Here is a 19,554-nt window from a genome sequence, read left to right on the forward strand (position 1 = left end):
CAGCATAAAAAAACAAAACAAAAAAACTTTCAACATTTATGTTATTTTAAATTCCCTGTTTGATAATTCCAATGTCTGTGTCACATCTGACTCTAGTTCTGATGATTGCTTTCTTTCTTCAGATTGCTTTTTCTCATCTTTTGGAACGCCTTGTAATTTTTTGTTGAAAGCCAGACAGACATGTTGCACTAGGTAACATAAACAGATAAACAAGCTTTATCTGTTTAAGATTTATGGTGATCTGGCTAGGGAATGTACTTGCTTAATGTTTGCTACGATTTTAGGCACCAGAGACTTCAAATTCCCCTAGTGTCTGTGCTTTGGTCTCTTTCTCAACTCCGGGTTTCCCTAACTACTCTGCAGAGTGTGTCTTGTAACTTTCAGCTATAACCCACTGTTACATTGGAAGCCTGGGTGTGATGGTAAAGTGGGGGATAGAGGGGCATTCTAGTTTCCAGATTAAGTCGCAGTGTTTAGTGAGCCTTTGACCTTCACATGTGATTCCTAATGGTATAGCTTTTTCCCTGGGCCCCTTCCTCCCTTCTCTGACTGATGCATTCTCAATATTTCCTTGAAGTCTTGACCCCTGTTTACTACACTTTCTTTTTCCTTTAGGTGATAACTAGAAGGCTAGAGGAGCTGTGGGATGAATATCCTTCCTCCAACAGGGAGGAATTGAACTCTAGGTCACAATGGGGCCCCAAACCACAAGATATTGTACAGATTCAAACTGGAGGCCACATTCTGGGCTATAAAGTTCTGGCTACAACACAAGTTAGGCAGTAAGGAGTCATGCATTTGCTGGTTTCTTATCAATTATACAAGTCAGGCTAGAACATTGTGCCCTTCTCCCTTGGTTAAAGAGAAGAAAGCGTGCCACCATCCTAAACCAAGTTAGAGGGAAAATGTGAATCTGCTGACTAAGGAAAGGGTTATTACCCCCTTGCTAAGTTTGTTTAAACAAGTCACTCAGATGGGCTACAAAAAAAAAAAAAAAAAAAAAAAAAATTCTTCTGAAAAATAGGAGGCATGCTATTGGCTTATCTTAAAAGGCCTTTTGAAAAGAATGACTTGAGATTATAAAGCGTTTTCCAAATACACAAAGTGCTTCATAACGACTCAGTAAGCTTTAAGGAATGCTTTTTTAAGTACATCACTTTTTTTTGTTGTGGAAAAGAAAACACCCCCATTCAAAGGGTAGTAGCATATTTGATATCACCACTGTTTAAAGGGGAATGGAGTTACAGGAATGAGAAGTATATAATTAGTAAATAATCCCTCTCAACAAGTGAGTTAAGTAGGAAAGCCTTCTAAAGGGAGAAAAGAAAAGCCGGACACAACACAATCAGTGCATATCAGAAATGCATTTTTATTTTTATTTGAAAACAACTTAAATTTTTAGACAAATGATTTTAGTATATAAATTTGATTTTGTTTTTATACAGAATATAAAGATTTCCCTCATTGATCTTCCATGTGAAGGGTATTACAAGCCTGAAGGGAGATACTTTCTGCACTCAAATGTGTCTCTTACATGTAGGGTACAGGAAACCAATGCGTAGTGCTTCCACACATAAATTAGGTCAAGTGACACCACATATTAAAAAGGGGATAAGAGAGATATTCTAGTTAATCAGATTCAAAAAGCAAACATGACACAAAAACTGTAGGTAAGACCAAGTCAGTAACTTTAGTTAGGACACTGCAGATTATACTGGAGTAACAGGCTTGTGAAGCTACAGCGTGAACCACATTAAAACAGCAAGGAAGAGCTATTTATATAGAAAGGCTGGAATGAGGGATTTTTCACTATAGCAAATTAACTTCTCGTCAACTGCCAAAACAAAACAAAACAAAACTGAGCATATGAGTGTTAGTATACTGAAGGCATGTTATACCAGTTTTTGTGCAGCATGCTAAAGTTAGTTAGAACTTCTTCACTGGTGCATATGAATCATTAATAGTCATGGAAAGTTTTTTTTGCCCCTTCTTGCCAATTTCAGGCATGTCTTATTTTAGATGGAGTATAGCTTTTATCTATTATTTCATCCTGTAAAAACATGTGAAGACAACGTTCATTCTGTGCCAGAGGATGACCAGCGACCCTAGGAATAAAAAATACAAATTCAGTCCCGTATTTTATAAAAGTAGGGGAGGGGTAACAAACATACACATTTTATGGTTAGGAAGCATGAACAATTTAGTAGTAACAAGTGTTATTCTGGGCTGCCCATAAAGCTATGGTCTATCAACTAAGAGTATATTTTCTTTCCTTTGATTCACAAGGGTAGTTTAGGAAAAAAACATTAAATCACTAGCTTTGCATTGCCTCTGGTATATGTACTCAGTTGACTTCTTTACATATTAGTTGGTTTATTCATAAGAAACCTAAATGAATTTTCATGTTAAAAGTGAAACGATGTCATTGATTCTAAGAATCCATTTTGAAGGAAAAGAAATAGCATTAGAATTAGAAATACAATGAAGTTCAATAAAAACCCCAAATACTAAGAAACAGGCACAAATATCCATTGTTCCCCAACCCCCCCCTACCCCGGGTTGGTTTGGGTTTTTGTTTTTTTGTTTTTTTTGCTTGTTTTGCTTTTAAAAGGTCTCCATTAGACTAAACACAAGATCAGACTGGGCAACAAGACTTCTATTTTAGAATTTAAAAAAAAAAAAAAAAAAAAAACCATCCAAGCTAGCACTACCTTCTCCAAAAAAAAAAAAGGTATGTTCATTAGAAGACAACAAAGGTTGTGTGCTACATGCTACAGTAGAAGACTAAAAGTTAAAGGCTTTGTATAACTTTCCCCTTTGTTGACCACTCACAGATCTTCAAATTACTAGATAAAAATTAAAGTGTCGTTAATAAATAAGCTCACACAACCATATCATATCATCTAGGAGTTGACTTTATCTGGGCAAACTTACAGCCAATGCACAATTATAGTGAGCCCTTTCCAGGCATAACTCTTCTGATCACTTTGGCTTTTAAAAAATGGCTATATTTCAAATAGGAATAAAATCAAAAGCTAGGGTCTGAGCTTATTAAAAATTTCTATAGTAGGAGTTCCCTCATGGCTCATTGGGTTAAGGATTAGCATTGTCACTGCTGTGGTGCAGGTTCAATCCCTGGCCCAGGAACTTCTACATGCTGCCACCAAGTTTCTAAAGTAAAAGATGAACAATACCAATCTTCTTATGTTTTCAAAAGATTTGGCCATGAAAAGTTTAAATGTGCACGCTTACACAAAGACATGTTGACAACACCTCCTACATCTGCAATCAGACAAAATGATTTCAAGTGTATTGTAGGTTTTATTGTTCCATGCTAGAACATACCTTAAATCAGAAAGAATCATAAGTAAAACTGTGTTTCTTAAATGCTGTAATTTTAAATGTAATTTGCATAAATTAACCATGAAAAACAAATACAAAACTTAGGTCAATACAAAGATACTCATATCAATCACTCAAGAGTATTAATATTTATCACATGATATTCAACTTGTTATATATTTTTACTTTGTTTAAATGATATAAAAAGTTAGGAATTGACCAAAAGGAATTACTACAGTTCAGTCTGAAATCTAAATTACCAGCAGTCACCTAGTCATCTCAGAACACTATTCACTCTTACATCTTAAGGAACAGAAAGCACTTACTTGTTTATAAACTGCTCCAGCCCTTGCTTCCTTTCTTCAATAAAATTGTCATCAAATATTCCATCATCTCCTCTAAAAGGAAGTTGACGCAAAAATGCTTTCCCAGGGAGTGGGGGAACTACAACCTAAAACAGGTAAGGAAAGTTCTTGAACATGCTTGCTGAGTTGGAAAAGTTTACAGAGCATAACACAAAGATGAGAGCTATGAGAGCCATCTTACTGTTAAACTAGTTTAAAAAAATACACTTAAAAAAGATTCAATGTTTTGGAGGCAAGATAACCAAAATGCCAGAACAGTCCATTAGACCAAAGCTCTTCAATGGTAGGGCCTGTAGCTTATTTCATTTTTCCTGGACTCACCAAAGCACAAGAATACAAAATAAAGGTTACCATGCCCCTCAGACAGTTCTGATGTCACTTGGGAAAGACAATGCTTTTTCACAATGGTAACCAAAGAGATCAAACACAAACTCTCAATTAAATGAAGCAATAAAACATCAACAATATTCTCTCTAGCATGGTCAGACAAGAATTTTGTGGTTAATTTCTTCCATCTCAATTTGGATATAATCTTTCATACTTGTGTTTGAGGTTATGACAAAATAATTGACTCTACTTGTTGCCACTCTTCCATTTCCTAGGCTAAGAAACATGTCAACTTTCTTCCAATCCCACTATCCTATCCTTCCCCAAGTACCCATCATTTCTTCCTTCCCACACTAAAGGAACATCCCAAATTTTCCCTGTTACAGCCTAACTATCCTCTAGTGACAACTTATGACTGATCTCCCTTTTCTGGTAATTACCTGAGCTCAAATATTTGTTTCAATTAAATAGCACTTAGCTATTTATTTCACAGGACAGTTGGGTTCTCTATCCCAAGGTTTCTCAACCATGGCACTATTAACATTTTGAACTAGATAATTCTTTGAACTGGGAAGGGGAGTGGGTTTCTTGTACACTGCAGAAAAGTATGTATGTATTCAACAGCATCCTTGGCCTCCACTCACTAGATGTCACCAGTAGGCACCCCACAGCTGTTAGAATAACAATGATCTCTAGACACTGTCAAAATGTCTCCTTGGGGACAAGCTGCCCCTGGTAGAGAACCACCAATCTATGCTATTAATGCCTTCAAATCAAGGACCTTGTCTCAGGCGTCTTACAGTTAAGCCCAAATATCTGTTAGATGACTAACCATTTAGCTGAATCCTTATCTTACATTAAAACAGAGAAAAGGTGTGGGCAAACAATTCAAATAAGGAGAAATATAAACATAGTAATAAAATTATATTTATTCCAAGAAGTAAAACCTAAAACCCTTGATGCAGTTTCTATCCTAAAACAATAGCTCAACAAGGTAAAAACAGGAAAGATCAACACAACTTCATATAGATAAGCAAAAAACAAAGAGCAAAAAAGAAATAAAAAATCAAATGCCCAAAATAAACTTTATAATTCTTTCCTGGATCTACTCTCCTCAGATGACCCAAATGATTAAGACACCTAAAGATTTATCTTTCTAAAAATACTAAGTTTCTTAGTATTTTTTCAATCTCTTCCCTATATTAGTATTTGTCAAGTTGCAGGGAACTGAAAACTGAAAAACATGATCACTCATGATCACTGAGCTCCAGCAGAATAGCTGTAAGATGAGCAGGGATATCTGTATCTATAAAGTTATTATAAAAAAGGGAATCTAGGAGTTCCCATTGTGGCTCAGTGGGTTAAGAACACAACATAGTGTCTGTGAGAATGTAGGTTCAACACCTGGCCTGGCTCAATGGGTAAAGTATCTAGTGTTGCTGCAAGCTGCAGTGTAGGTCACAGATGCAGCTCAGATCTGGTGTTTTCCGTGGCTTGGGCGTATGCCTCAGTTGCAGCTCTGATTCAACCTCTAGGCCGGGAATTTCCACATGCTGGTGTGGCTGTAAATAAATAAATGAATAAACACATAAAAAATAAAAAATGGAATATAGAATCAGCGCACTGAATAATGACCACTGAATAATGACCACCATCAGTTCAGGGTAAAATTTAGCATGAAATTTAAGATTAATACAGAGATACATTCTTACTAATATTCAAAATAGTCATCAATGGTTAGTGATGCTGTAAGCAACAGGATTAAATAATCACCTGGTTTGTCCAGCTAAGATCTCGAAGATCTTTTTTTTTTGTCTTTTTGCCTTTTCTAGGCCCGCTCCCACGGCATATGGAAGTTCCCAGGCTAGGGTCTAATCGGAGCTGTAGCCACTGGCCTATGCCAGAGCCACAGCAACGAGGGATCTGAATGGTGTCTGCAACCTACCCCACAGCTCACGACAACATTGGATCCTTAACCCATTGAGCAAGGCCAGGGATTGAACCCGCAACCTCATGGTTCCTAGTCAATTTGTTAGCCACTGTGCCACAACGGAAACTCCAAAGATCTCGAGGATCTTAAACATCAAATTGTTTTTGCTTAAATAGTCTGAAAAGATCAATTTAAAAGTCATGAATCTGATGACGTGTATGTGGGGCATGAAGGAGACAGGAGGATATTTAGCCAGAATAATAAAATGAAACATACTGATTTAAAAGCTCATTTAACCATAATGACCAGTAAACACAATAAATCACCCACTTTCTAATCCAGTATAACAGATCTTAATTAAAAGTACTAATATATAAAACAATTAATTGTTCTTAGCAATTCTAATATAAGTACAACTTTCACAAAGGTTAAATGCCCCAAATAATTAAACGGTCTCATGTTAAAAATGAAGTATTGTGCTTCAAAGGACTCCATCAAGTGAAAACAATGCACATTATGGGAGAAGATTTGCAAATTGTAAATCCAATAAGGGACGTAAGAGTTGTTTTTAAAAAATACATATTCTAGATATAATTCAGTAATAAAAGAAAATTAAATGGGCAAAGGATCTAAAAAAATGTATTTCTACACAAGATATATAAAAGGCTGCTAAGTATATGACAAGATGATCATCATCATTTGCCATGAGGATAATGAAAGCCACAATGATATACCACTTCACACACACTATATGATAGCTATAATAAAGAAATCAATAATAGTAAGTGTTGGTGAGGATGTGGAGAAAGTGGAACTCTCAGACATTGTTGGTGGGAATGTAAAAATGGTATAGCTGCTTTTGAAAATAGCCTGAGAGTTCCCCAACAGGCTAAACACAGTTATCACATGACCCAGTAAATCCACTCTTGGGTATATACTCCAAAGATACAAAAACTATGTCTAGGCAAAAATCTGTACACAAATGTTCACTGCAGCATTATTCACAATAGTCAAAAAGAAGGAACAACCCAGATGTCTGCCAATGATAAATGGATAAAGAAAATGTGATCTATCCATACAAAAGAATATTTTGGGACAATAAAAAGAAATGAAATAGTGATTAATGATACAAGAGGATGAACCTTGAAAACAAGCTCAATGAAAGAAGTCAAACACAAAAGACTACGTATTTTATGCTTCTATTTATATGAAATGTCCAGAACCAGCAAATCTATAGAGAAAGTAGATTAGTGGTTGTTTATGGTTGGGTGAGGAAGAGTTGGAGGTGAAATTGGTATTGATTCCTAAATGGGTATGGGGTTTCTCTTATAGAGTGATTAAAATGTCCTAAAATTCATGAAATGCTTATTTAACACTCCAGTGTGCCAGGAAGCAAAGCCAAAATCATATCAAACTTTTTCTCATAAATCAGAGAGAAAAAGACAAATACTGTATAATCTCACTTATTTGTGGAATCTAAAAAAAGTCATAATCATAGAAAAAAATAGTAGAACAACCACTGGTTTTCAGGGTAAGAGGTGGGGAAAATGGGGAGACAGTGGTCAAAGGATACAAACTTACAGTTAAAAGATGAGTAAGTTCTGAAAATCTATGGTTCAACAGCATGGTGACTACAATTAACAAGATTATACTGTACTAGGAGTTCCCATCTTGGCGCAGTGGAAACGAATCCGACTTGGAACCATGAGGTTGCAGGTTCGATCCCTGGCCTTGCTCAGTGGGTTAAGGATCTGGCGTTGCCGAGAGCTGTGGTGTAGGTCCCAGACACGGCCTGGATCTGGCGTTGCTGTGGCTATGGTGTAGGCTGGCAGCTGCAGCGCCGATGTTACCCCTAGCCTGGGAGCTTCCATATGCCGTGGGTGCAGCCTAAAAAAGAAAAGAAAAAAAAAAGAATCAAACAAAAACTCCCTATCTAAAGTGACAGAAGTATTAACAAACCTTATTATGGTAATCATTTCACAATATATACATATATCAAATCACTGTTACATAACAAACTTACACAATGTTATCTGCCAAAAATATCAATAAAGCTAGAAAAAAAGACACTTTTCCTATGGTCATAAAAATTTTTTTGTTACCCCAAACTTTCCTAACTTGTTTTATACATTTAAATCTTCACACCATCTATAATTTATATACAGTGAGTTTATTCCTAAATGGCCAAATGTTTCAACCCCATTTAACTAAGTATTAATTACTTTCCTCACTAACTGACAATGTTCCAATAAACACACGGTCAGCTTCTAAATTCTTTGACATCCTGCTCGTCATCGATTTACACGTCCCTAAAGCAACACCACACTGTTAATTACCAGTCTTAACATATGGTCTGATGTCTGCAGGTGCTCAATTATTGTTGAAAATAATTTTTGGCTATTCTGATTCTAAAGTTCTATATAAATCTGCAAAATTTTAAAGAGTGACATTAAGTTTTCTATTAAAATTTTTAAAAATCTATAAATAAGTTAGGAGGTACTGCCTTATTTCCATCAGGTCTACTGCTAAAAAGCTACCTCAAATGAGGATAAAGCTCTCCTTGCACTCCCTATTTCCCTTAATTTTGTTTTGTAGAGCACATTACCATCTAACATACTATAAATCTTTTTTTTTTTTTTTTTTTGGTCTCCTTTCACCACTACCCCAACTTACCCATAAAAGTGGGAACCTTAATTTGTTCACAGCTCCATGTAACTCAAAGATCACAAAGAATGAGCTCTCAAATGTTTATAATGTAAATGAATTTTCAAAAGTAAATATTCCAAACTAGGAATATCGTATTTCTGTTTATTAGGGTCTTCTTTTTGTCTTTCAATTAAATTTTAAAGATTTCTTTACATGAGTTTTATATTTACGGTTTTACTTCTAAGTATTTTATACCTGGATATTCTTTTGAGTAAAATGTTCTTCCCTGTTTGATGGAATGCTATGATCTGTGTATGCTGCTATTGTATCCAATCACCTTTAACTGCTTAAGGAAGTTTTCCTTCCATTTCTAGCTTACTACACTTTGGAAGAGAGCATAAGCCAACCTTACCCTACCTTAGGGTTCCTAGCATACCCGCTTTTTAACCTACTACACCGTAGTCACAAGGTAATTTTTTGTCATTCTGAGTGTACCATGCCCTTTCATGACTCTATGTCATAGATGTCATTCTGACATAGGGCTGAAATAGAGGACATTAGAATAAGAACTTGTTCTATGTTGCAGCCAAAGCCACCAAGTTTTAAGAGAAGACAATTCTTACCAAGATATACAACACTGTTCTAAAACTTCGGGTAGCAACACATTAGCAGATCATGGCCATCATTTAAAAAGCTAATCTGAGGAATATCAGTACTTATGGTACAGAGTAAGGTAAGTACTGGTTTATGAAACTTATGTTATATATAATGTGTGATGATTTTTTAAAATGTATTGAGTCAATAAAAAAATTAGAAATATACTGACACAGGAGATGTATTGAGGAAGAGAAATTTAGCAAGGTCGGGGGTGGAGGGAAGGCAGACAAGGAAGATGAGGAAACAGAAGGAAGTAACAGCAAGAAAGTTCTAAGTAAGTGTTATCTAAGTGTGAGTCAGCAAAGGCCTCAACTGGGGCACTAAAGTAGACATGAAAAGGAAGAGTTCTAAAGAAAAATTACACACTTGCCCCATCGCCTATAAAGTAAAATGAATTGAATTATTCAAAAAAATGTATTTGCTTTTACCTACTTAATTAAAGATAATTTTCCTGAGAGCCCTTAAACATTAAAATTTGGAATGTTTTGCTTTAAAGTTACATTACAAATAATTCTTACCTTGCTCTCTCTTTCTAATTCACTTCGAAGCCATTCAAAGTCACTGTATCTTCTTCTAACGGTAGATTCCTTCAGCTTGAAAATAGGCAGATTTGTCTGAAACAAACAAACAGTCATTCTTAAGTTGAAGCATGTTACAGGGACTTCAAAAAAGTGTGTGTGTGATCTGTCTGATAATATGCCTAGCTACCTGAAGAAAAGCGTAACATTATTAAGATGACATTTTACCTCCAATAAAACTTGGCCATTAAAAAAAAGTATGGCATTTATACTAGTATACAACTTTCAAAATGCATGCCTGAGACTTCCCACTGTGATGCAACGGGATTGACAGAGTCTTGGGAGTGCTTGAGAGGTTCGATCCCCAGCCCAGCACAGTGGGTTAAGAATCTGGCATTGCCACAGCTATGGCTTAGGTGGAGACTGTGGCTCCAATCTAACCCGTGGCCAGGGAACTCCATGTGTCACAGCTGGCCAAAAAGGGAAAACATAAATAAAATATAATGCATATGTTTTTTTTGGGATGTCATTCCGCCTGAGGTTACATAAATCTAAGTCTTTTTTTTTTTTTTTCCTATTTCAGTGACCTGCAAAAATGTTAACTGAATAGGAGATGAAGCTAGCTCTGACTGCTATCCAGTTTAGATACAGTTTAGTATACAATGCTCATGGGGAAAGAGATGTTAACTACTTTGAGATGAAATACAAAATATTTTGTTATTATGAAATTACATGTTTTATAATGAAAAAAACAAATTATTCTTAATAGTCTTCTTAAAAAGAAAACAGAAAAAAAAAAATCTTGTTGCATTCTCATTGTGGCTCAGTGGGTTAAGAACCCAAGCAGTGTCCATGAGGATGTGGGTTTGCTCTCTGGCCTCACTCATTGGGTTAAGGATCATCATTACCACAGCTATGGCATGGGCTGACAGATGCCACTCCGACTGGACCCCTAGTCTGGGAACTTCCATATGTTGCAGGTGTGACCCTAAAAAGACAAAAATAAATTAAAAAAAAAAAACACTTTTTTTTTTGTCTTTCTTTTTTTAGGGTCGCACCTGTGGCATATGGAGGTTCCCAGGCTAGGGTCAGCAACAAAGGATCCGTTAACCACTGAGCCATGATGGGAACTCCCAATAAATAAAATTTTTTAACAAAGAAAAAAGAAAAGTAATAGCAGGGAAAGAGTGAAATGCTACCAGCAGGAAACTAGGAGTCATATACATTGGGTAAGGGCCATCGATCCAGAGCTTACAGGATGAGAACAAGCTTAGGAACTAAAAACATAAACCTAGGACCTTGAGGTTACATCAGAATGGAAGACTGTTCTTTACAAAATGGAAAGACCACCTCTGTCAAATTCTTTTTTTTTTTTTTTTTTTTTTTGGCTGTGCTCATGGCATTTGGAAGTTCCCAGGCTAGGGATTAAACCTGCGCCACAGCAGTGACAACGTCAGATCCTTAACTGCCAGGCCACCAGGAAACTCCCAGTCAAATTCTAAACTTAAAGAAGATTTCTATTATCTTTTGCTGATCCCTATTAAAAAGAAAAAATAACTACCAAATATAATTTAAAATGGTTTATGATTAAAGACTATTAGCAGAAGCTGTATACCACAAGTTTATAACCAAAAATGTATTTTAAAATGCACATAATAACACAAAGTGTTAGGGGACAGAAATGACCTAACACAATTAATGCCGTACCATATTGAAAATGCTATTTAATACTATATACCCTCACATTCTATTTTGTCTTTAATTTGGTCTTTGCACTTGTAGAATGTCAAACTGTTTTAAAGCTGAAAAGATAAAGTGCCACCAGAAGGAAAGACTGGTCCTTCAGGGACATCATCATCATCATGTAAAATTTACCCCTAAGAAAATTCCAATCATTTGTTAAACTAAATGCCATTACTAAGTGTCATTTGGCAAAAGAAAAGCTTTTTATTCAGGACCTTAAACCCGTTTTGTAGTGGTTTAGATTTTTTTCCGTGTATTAACTTCTCTATGTTGTATACCTTACAGCTTAGAATTTTCTACAGACGCTATTGGGCATAACACTGTATAGGTTTCAAGCATGAAACCAAATCTCAAAGGAGGTTTAAAAGCACTTGAATTTTCTTTCCCAGGTAACCACAACATTTGTTCATTGTATTAATGACTAAGAGCAAAATTGCACCTAACAAGACTCTTATTATACTAAAAGTCAAGCTTATATTTAGAGATGCTGGCTTGCTGTATGAGAGGGGTATTCTCATTCCCCACAGGGAATAAAATCAGGTCCCCCGGAGAGCAGGATAGTAATTCCCAGAAAGAAAGCACTGGATTATTTCTCTCTAATTTCACTCACTGGCTTTTTAACCAAGTTCACCCTTCCGCATTAAAATATTAAGTCTTTGTAAGTGTCTAAAGATAGAAAGGCCTTTACAGAATAGTGTTTTCTGCAGGTGAGATTTTACATTCTGAATTCCCTCCTCTCAAATTACTTTACAAAAGGGATTAGCTGCTCTCTTTATTCAGTATGTTAAGATCAAGCTTGTGAAAAGAGTTCCCTAAGAATTTTCATACTTCTGGGTACGGAAGTCTATAAAGTTAATCTCTGAAACAACATATCAAGCTTACAGGTACAATGTTGAGAGAAAAGCGCCAATTCAGCTCATTTTACCTCCATTTTCCCTTTTGAACTTTTGACACAATCATGATTATATCTGATTCACTTTAATAGAAGAGTAGTGGGAGAGAGAAAAAGACCATTCCTTTCTATGATTAGCTAATAGTTTGATAGATTATATTATATATTTAAAAAGGATCCTAGCTTAGGAAAATCTCATAGTTTTCTCAGCTGGCTATATATATATTTCTTTATATGAGGACTGCTTTAGAGTTTTGATAAAGTCATGTCAAGTAATTCTTAGCATTATCTGCCCATTACATTTAGAGTGGGAAGTGTGCCTGCTAACTTATCCCTATCACCACAAGGACTTTCAATTCAACTTGATCGAAATACAAATGAAAGATGCTGAGATTTTTTGTTTAAGCCACTAAACTACCACTGTTGATTGCTCACTTTCAGTTTACCTAACCTTTATAAAATACTCTATTTTGGTTTTCTAAAGACAAAAGAGTAAGGGTAATTTCTTTTTCCCTACAGTTTTGGGAGGATTCAACTATTACTACGGTTTGGGAACATTTTTAAAAAGGCATACTGCTAGCTAAAACAGTGAATATAATGATGAACAAGATGCAGTCCTGGACCTTCTAAAACTTATATTATTAGGTTATAAGATAAGCATACAAAAAGTTAATTAAAAATACCATACATAGTAAACAAAGTTGAAAGACCACAAACTGTAGACAAATATCTACAATACAAAACAAATTGATTAATTGTATTAAAATGTAAAGAACTTAAAAACGTATCATCAAGGAGTTCCTGTTGTGGCTCAGCGATAAGGAAACCGACTAGTAACCATGAGGATGCAGGTTCGATCCCTGCCCTTGCTCAGTGGGTTAAGGATGTGGCGGCATTGCTGTCAGCTGTGGTATAGGTCGCAGACAGGCTCAGGTCTGGTGTTGCTGTGGCTGTGGTGTAGGCCAGCAGCCACAGCTGTGATTCGACCCCTGGCCTGGGAACTTCCATATGCTCTGGGTGAGGCTCTAAAAAGACATAAAAAAAAAAAACAAAAAAACCTTATCATCAAGATAAAAATGAGTAACCTGACAAGCAGAACAGGCAGAACACAGAAAAACTATATCAATAATATTCAACTTCACTCACACAAGAAATGCCAGCCAAAACAGTAAGATTCCATTTTCATTTATCAGACAGGCAGGTATTAAATGTTAATGCCCAGCGATGGTGAAGATAGAGATAGGCATCTAAAATGCTGAAGACAGTGAAAACTGGCATAACCTTTAAGGATGGTGTTTTGGTGACATCTATAACTCTTTTAAATGCATATATCTTTTGGCCCAATAATTTCACCAAGAATTAATCCTACAAATATTTCCATATATACAAAAAAGTATCAGTACTTAAAAATTTACTTTAGCATTGTTTTATATAATAGCAAAAAAAAAAAGGCCAGAAAACTAAAAATCTTATAAAAGTGTTACAAATATAAAATGAAAGATTGTACAGCTTTTACAAAATATCACTCAACCACAGACTGATCAGGAAACCCACCTGAGATGTGTTAAGCGTAAGTTTCATGAGTTCCCGCTGTGGCACATGGGTTAAGAATTTGACTGCAGGGTTTGGGTCACTGCTGAGGCACAGTTTCAATCACTGGCCCAGTGCAGTGGGTTAACAGACCCAGCATTGCCACAATTGTGGTGTAGGTTGCAACTATGGCTCAGATTCAATCCCTGACCTGGGATTTCATATGCCACAGGTGCAGCTGTTACCAAAAAAAAAAAAAGTTTCAGAACAGTATCCATAATGAGATACCATTTGTGTAATTTAAAAAGAAGCATAAGGGGAGCGTGGTGGAAAAATCCAACTAGGAACCATGAGGTCGCAGGTTTGATCCCTGGCCTCCCTCATGGGTTAGGGATCCAGCGTTGCTGTGAGCTGGATTTGACCCCTAGCCTGGGAACCTCCATATGCAGAGGGTGCAGCCCTAAAAAGGACAAAAGACAATAAATAGAATAAAATAAGACAAAAGCTTCTTTAAAAAAATAAAAATAAAAGGAAGCATAAAGGAAAGGAAATGACACTTGATTTGGTCAGTATTCTTTAAACATGCCGTCAGCCATACCTAAGGAAGACATTTAAGAATGGTAAAATTAGTGGGAGCTACACGCAGAGAAGAAAGAAGTATATTTAGGAAATAATTCTAACCTGTGACTATGAGGAAAAGGAGTGGGTAGGAGGAGTTAATAAACATCCCTGAATAGGAAAATATCTTTGGAAAGAAAAAAAAAAAAAAAAAAAAAACAGCCAGAGAGGTTTACCATGAATTTAACAGATTAGCTACATGTAATAGTAAAGGGCAGCATGAAAACAGTTCTATTCTCATCACCCAAGCACAGATTTTCTATGTATGATGCTGGATATCAACTAACTTATTGTGATCATTTCACAATTTATACAAATATCAAATCATTATGCTGCACACCAGAGACTAATACAATGTTATATATCATTATACCTTTTTTAAAACGTTGGTTTAGCTAATTTTGTTTTATTTTTTAAACTCTTTTGCTTTTTAGGGCTGCATCTGTGGCATATGGAGATTCCCAGGCTAGGGGCTGAATTGGAGCTGCAGCTGCCAGTCCTACACCACAGCCACAGCAACGCAGGATCCGAGCCACATCTGCTACCTACTCCACAGCTCAAAGCAACAGATCTTTAACCCATTGAGTGACTGAACCTGCATCCTCAGGGATACTAATTGGGTTCCTTACCACTGAACCAAGACGGGAACTCCATTAAACTTGGTTCTAGCTAATTTTAAGTTTTATCTGCTTGAAGAATGACAGACTACTAAGGCAGATTATGGTAAAAATTTAAAGGTTTTACTTTGGATATCTTTTTAAATGTTTCTGGGAGTTCCCGTTGTGGCTCAGTGGTTAACCAACCCATCTAGTATCCATGAGGTTGTGGGTTCGATCCCTGGCCTCGCTCAGTGGGTTAAGGATCCAACACTGCCGTGCGCTGTGATGTAGGTTGCAGATGCGGCTCAGATCCTGCGTTGCTGTGGCTGTGGCACAGGCCAGCAGCTACAGCTCAGATTCGACTCCTAGCCTGGGAACCCCACATGCCGTGGGTGTGGCCCTAAAAAGACAAAAGACAAAAATAAATAAATAAAATGTTTCTGACTTATCCAGAGGGAAATAAAGTGCCAAATTCTGAAATTAAATGTAAATCAAATTACTACCATTAATAATGCTGATATGTTAAATTTAAATATAAGTTAACTATGGCTATCTTACTTTAAGGTGACTAAAACTTTTGAAACTTAAAAGGCAAGATTATTTTCTCATCCTTACATTCATATTTTTTCATCCTTAAATTCATATTTTCGGAAACTCCTAATTTTAGGAAAAGTTACTCTAGTTACTCAAGTTGAGCATAAATTAGAAACCACTATTTTCCTCTTGCTGTGGTTCATTTCATCTAACAGGTAAAAGTGTTGAACTCAGTCATTAGTATGAAATAACAATATCTGAGGAACAGTGACCACAGACAGGCAAAACTAAAGTCCATCATTAGGCAAGAACTATTATAAACTAAGCCACAGCCTTCAGCTATTTGTATAGTTATTAGTAAATGCTAAAGTGAGCTTGAGAAACTTTGGTCTATTTTAGACTTTTCAATTTCATTCACGGAGTTAGGAAAGTTCTTCAAAGCAAAGACATAGGCGCCTAAAAAAACTTAACATCAACTCTCATACATAAATGAGAAACTTCAAATTAACAAAAATTTAAAGCTTTGTCAGGGCTATGGCCCAAACTAACATTTAAAAAGCAGAGAAGTTCCCTGATGGCTCAGCAGGTTAAGGATCCAACACTGTCACTGCTGTGGTGCAAGTTTGATCTCTGGCCCAGGAACTTCTACATGTCGTGGGTGCAGCCAAAAATAAATAAATAAAAATAAAAAGCAGAGAATAATAATTATCTGCCCCTCAAAAAGTTAAGTTGGTTGCCTAGAATCCATAAAACCTATAAAAATATTATTTTATTCCACATTCAAAATATGCTTTTATTAATCATTATAAGCCAAGAAAAAATTGTAGTCCATCTAATCCTCAGGGCAGAGCCTCCTTGCCTGCCCACTTGCATCTCTCACAAGCATCCCATCTTAATAAATCTATTTCTTACCTATCAAAAAAAAATCTATATAAGCTAAATACAGAGTTCCCTGGTGGTGCAGTGGGTTAAGGATTGGTGTTGTCACTGCAGTGGCTCAGGTCACTGCATGGGTTCAATCCCTAGCCCAGGAACTTCTATGTCCCATGGGAGGGGCGAAAAAATAAAGTTATTATAAAACACTAGCTGTATTCCCTGTACTGTATTATATATATATATAGATATATTAGACATATCTATATATATATATCCTTGTAGCTTATTTTATACATGCCTCGTTATCTCTCTAGTCTCCTTCAATCAGAGCAGTCCTCCTGTCCTTCTGCCATTCAAGACATTGACAATTTTAAAGAGTACAGGCCAGATATTTGAAAAGTATTATACACTTGAGTTTGTCCTTTTCCTCATGACCAGTTTCATGTCATTCATTTTTGGCAGGAACATTGAAGCCTTCTCAGTGCCCCACATCAGAAGGCACGTGATGTCAGCTTGTCCCATTATTGGACCACTTGTTTAAGGTGAGGTTAGTCAGATTTCTCCAATGTAAAGTTACCTTTTTCCTCTTTAAAAGCTTTTTTTTTTTTTATTCTTGCACTTACCCTTCATAATAAAATTTAGAGTTATCTGGAATTTACCCGGCTAAATTTATAACTTACAGAACTGTCAAAGCAAAAAATGAATTCTTCTTGGAGAAGTCACATTTTTAGGTGAAGTTGTTTGGCTGACTTTAACCATTAGGAGAGAGACTGGCTTACTAGAGGAAAGCACTACTCTCTGCTAAATATATTGTGAAAACGCAGATGTGCAAGTACATTATGTTCACAATTTGTTGATTTACAGAATTAACACTTACAGTCTACTTGGACAAAACCATGGATATTTGTACTTGCCCTATACAAAATTCAGGGCAATTCTCAAGCTTCTGCATAGCTTATGAAAAAGTAATGGGCTAAATCACTATATAAGATGCCTCGACATTCAGAAAACTAGAAAAGAACAAGACTAACCATCTGTTCAATATTATTTTGTTACTCCTTATTTTTCCTAATAATGTACCAGAAACAAAACTCCAAAGGGATGAAATGTTATAAGAAATGCCTATATGACTGATATTCTTAAACTGCTATTTATATAAAAGAAAAACCAGCCATTTCCCATTACTAATCATATAGGGTGAAATCATCAGGAATGAAAATGAACATTATATACAAAAGAACAGATTCTGAAATCATGGCAGAGAACTCTAAAACAAGAGCTCCCTTCACATCCAAGCAGAGGAAATGGCCATATTATTGGTCTCCAAAAAAGTTAGGTCTTACATACTTACACAGGCTGACCTATTAAAGTCAGCAGCTCACAGATACCCTATATGAAACCTGATTTTCACTGATAGCTAAGCAGAAAACCAAGCCTCAAAATGTGGTCTCCTGAATATAGCTTAACAAGAGATACTAGAAAAATGTTTACTAAGTGTTTCTAGTATTTCTTCAGATAGTGTCACGTGTACATTTGAAAAAAGAGACTGGCAACGACATCAAAAGTATACTCAATAGCCCATACTCTATTTGAACAATCCTAAGAGATGTAAATGGATGCCTCACTACAGTTCTCATTAAATGGTTGCATTTCTCCAAATATCTACATCTAGAGATAAAGGATAAGCTGAGAAGTGCTTAAGCTATTACCTCGCCCTTCAGTACTTTTGATACTTGTTTTACCCAATCTGGAACAGCATGAATAACTGGAGATATGGTTTATAACCTAGATGAACTCTAAGTATGGCTGGGGAGAAGTCATTTAAGTGAAGAATAAGCTTTTAGTCTGTAAAACCTTTGAAATGTAGATTGTCATTAAGCCAAGGTATTTAGTTTAAGTTTCTTTCTTTTTTAAAAAAATAAGGACATGGCCTTCCAGTGATACAATTTCCCATTATTTTAAAAGGAGTATCCTTTATGGTATAATTTCCGAAATAGTAGAGAAGAAATTATCTCAACTGGTTTACTGCAGAAACCAAGTAATTCCATATACTTTTCCTACTCTGTCCATAGTCTTCATTCATGAATGGCAACAAGATTCACTTGAGAGCTCATGCAAGGTTTTTAGTAGCAAGCTTTGATGGATTTTTGTGTTAATAATCCTACCGTAAAGGAAAAATTGTTCTTAAAGAGTTCATTGAACACGTACATAATTCTGCAGATTTCTGCTGAAAGAAAACTGCCCATTAAGACCTTTCTTGAACAATTTTTAAAGTGTAAACTTATTTTCCATCTGTTTCCAACTTGCCTAATTGTAAGAATCACCTCAAGAGTTTTAAATACACTCCCATCCCCGTACACTCCAAATGCCCTCATCTAGAGAATCTCATTCAATTAGTCTGGGTTGGAATCCAAACATCAGTATTTTTAGGTGATTCTAGGGTACAGCCAGGGTCAAAAACTACTGTGCTAGACTATTAAGTGTGAAACAGGGTAAGGGGAGACTGAAGAATCTGTATGGTCACCAGTGACTCTAGTTTAGGCAGGACAGATATAGGCAATAATATTTTACCTCCTCAAGGATAATGCTTTGGAACTAAAACTATGAGGACAATGAACTGGAAATGGGATACAAAGTCACTGTAAGTGAAACTATGATGTAGAAACCAGTGAAAGAATATTAAGAAACTAATTCAGTAAGTGTACTCTAAACTTCTATATATGCATTATCAGGCACATATGGACTACAGGGATCTAAAAAAGACAACCTCCTTAAGAGATATTTACAGCATAAAACTGGGGAGGGGGTGGAAGGAGGAGAGCAAAGAAGATTTATTGCCTTTAGCAGTCATAATCATAATTCCTCATAGGAATTTATGCTTAGATAAAAGGGTAGAAATCGGCACTAGAGTAATCAGGGTGGAAATGAAATAGGCATAAAACATATATACATGAATCTATTAGGTTAAGTTTCCATG

General features: G+C 36.0%; 1 protein-coding gene across 2 annotated transcripts in view; it reads right to left on the bottom strand.

Moving 5' to 3' along the window:
• Positions 1–1,349: 1,349 nt before the first annotated feature.
• Positions 1,350–19,554, bottom strand: part of SNX3 (sorting nexin 3) — a 42,711-nt gene continuing 24,506 nt past the window's right edge. For both annotated transcript variants that reach the window (XM_021090786.2, XM_021090785.2), the window contains exons 2-4: positions 9,786–9,881; positions 3,669–3,793; positions 1,350–2,105 (exon numbers count right to left, since the gene is read on the bottom strand). In XM_021090786.2, the coding sequence (XP_020946445.1) occupies positions 2,000–2,105; positions 3,669–3,793; positions 9,786–9,881 (327 nt within the window). In that variant the 3' untranslated portion in view covers positions 1,350–1,999. The remainder of the gene's footprint in view (positions 2,106–3,668; positions 3,794–9,785; positions 9,882–19,554) is intronic.

The sequence above is a fragment of the Sus scrofa genome, chromosome 1 (assembly GCF_054392235.1).
Source record: "Sus scrofa isolate SSC_HxYL_T2T_F1_AM1 chromosome 1, Sscrofa_HxYL_maternal_Yorkshire_Landrace_v2.0, whole genome shotgun sequence".
NCBI lineage: Eukaryota > Metazoa > Chordata > Mammalia > Artiodactyla > Suidae > Sus > Sus scrofa.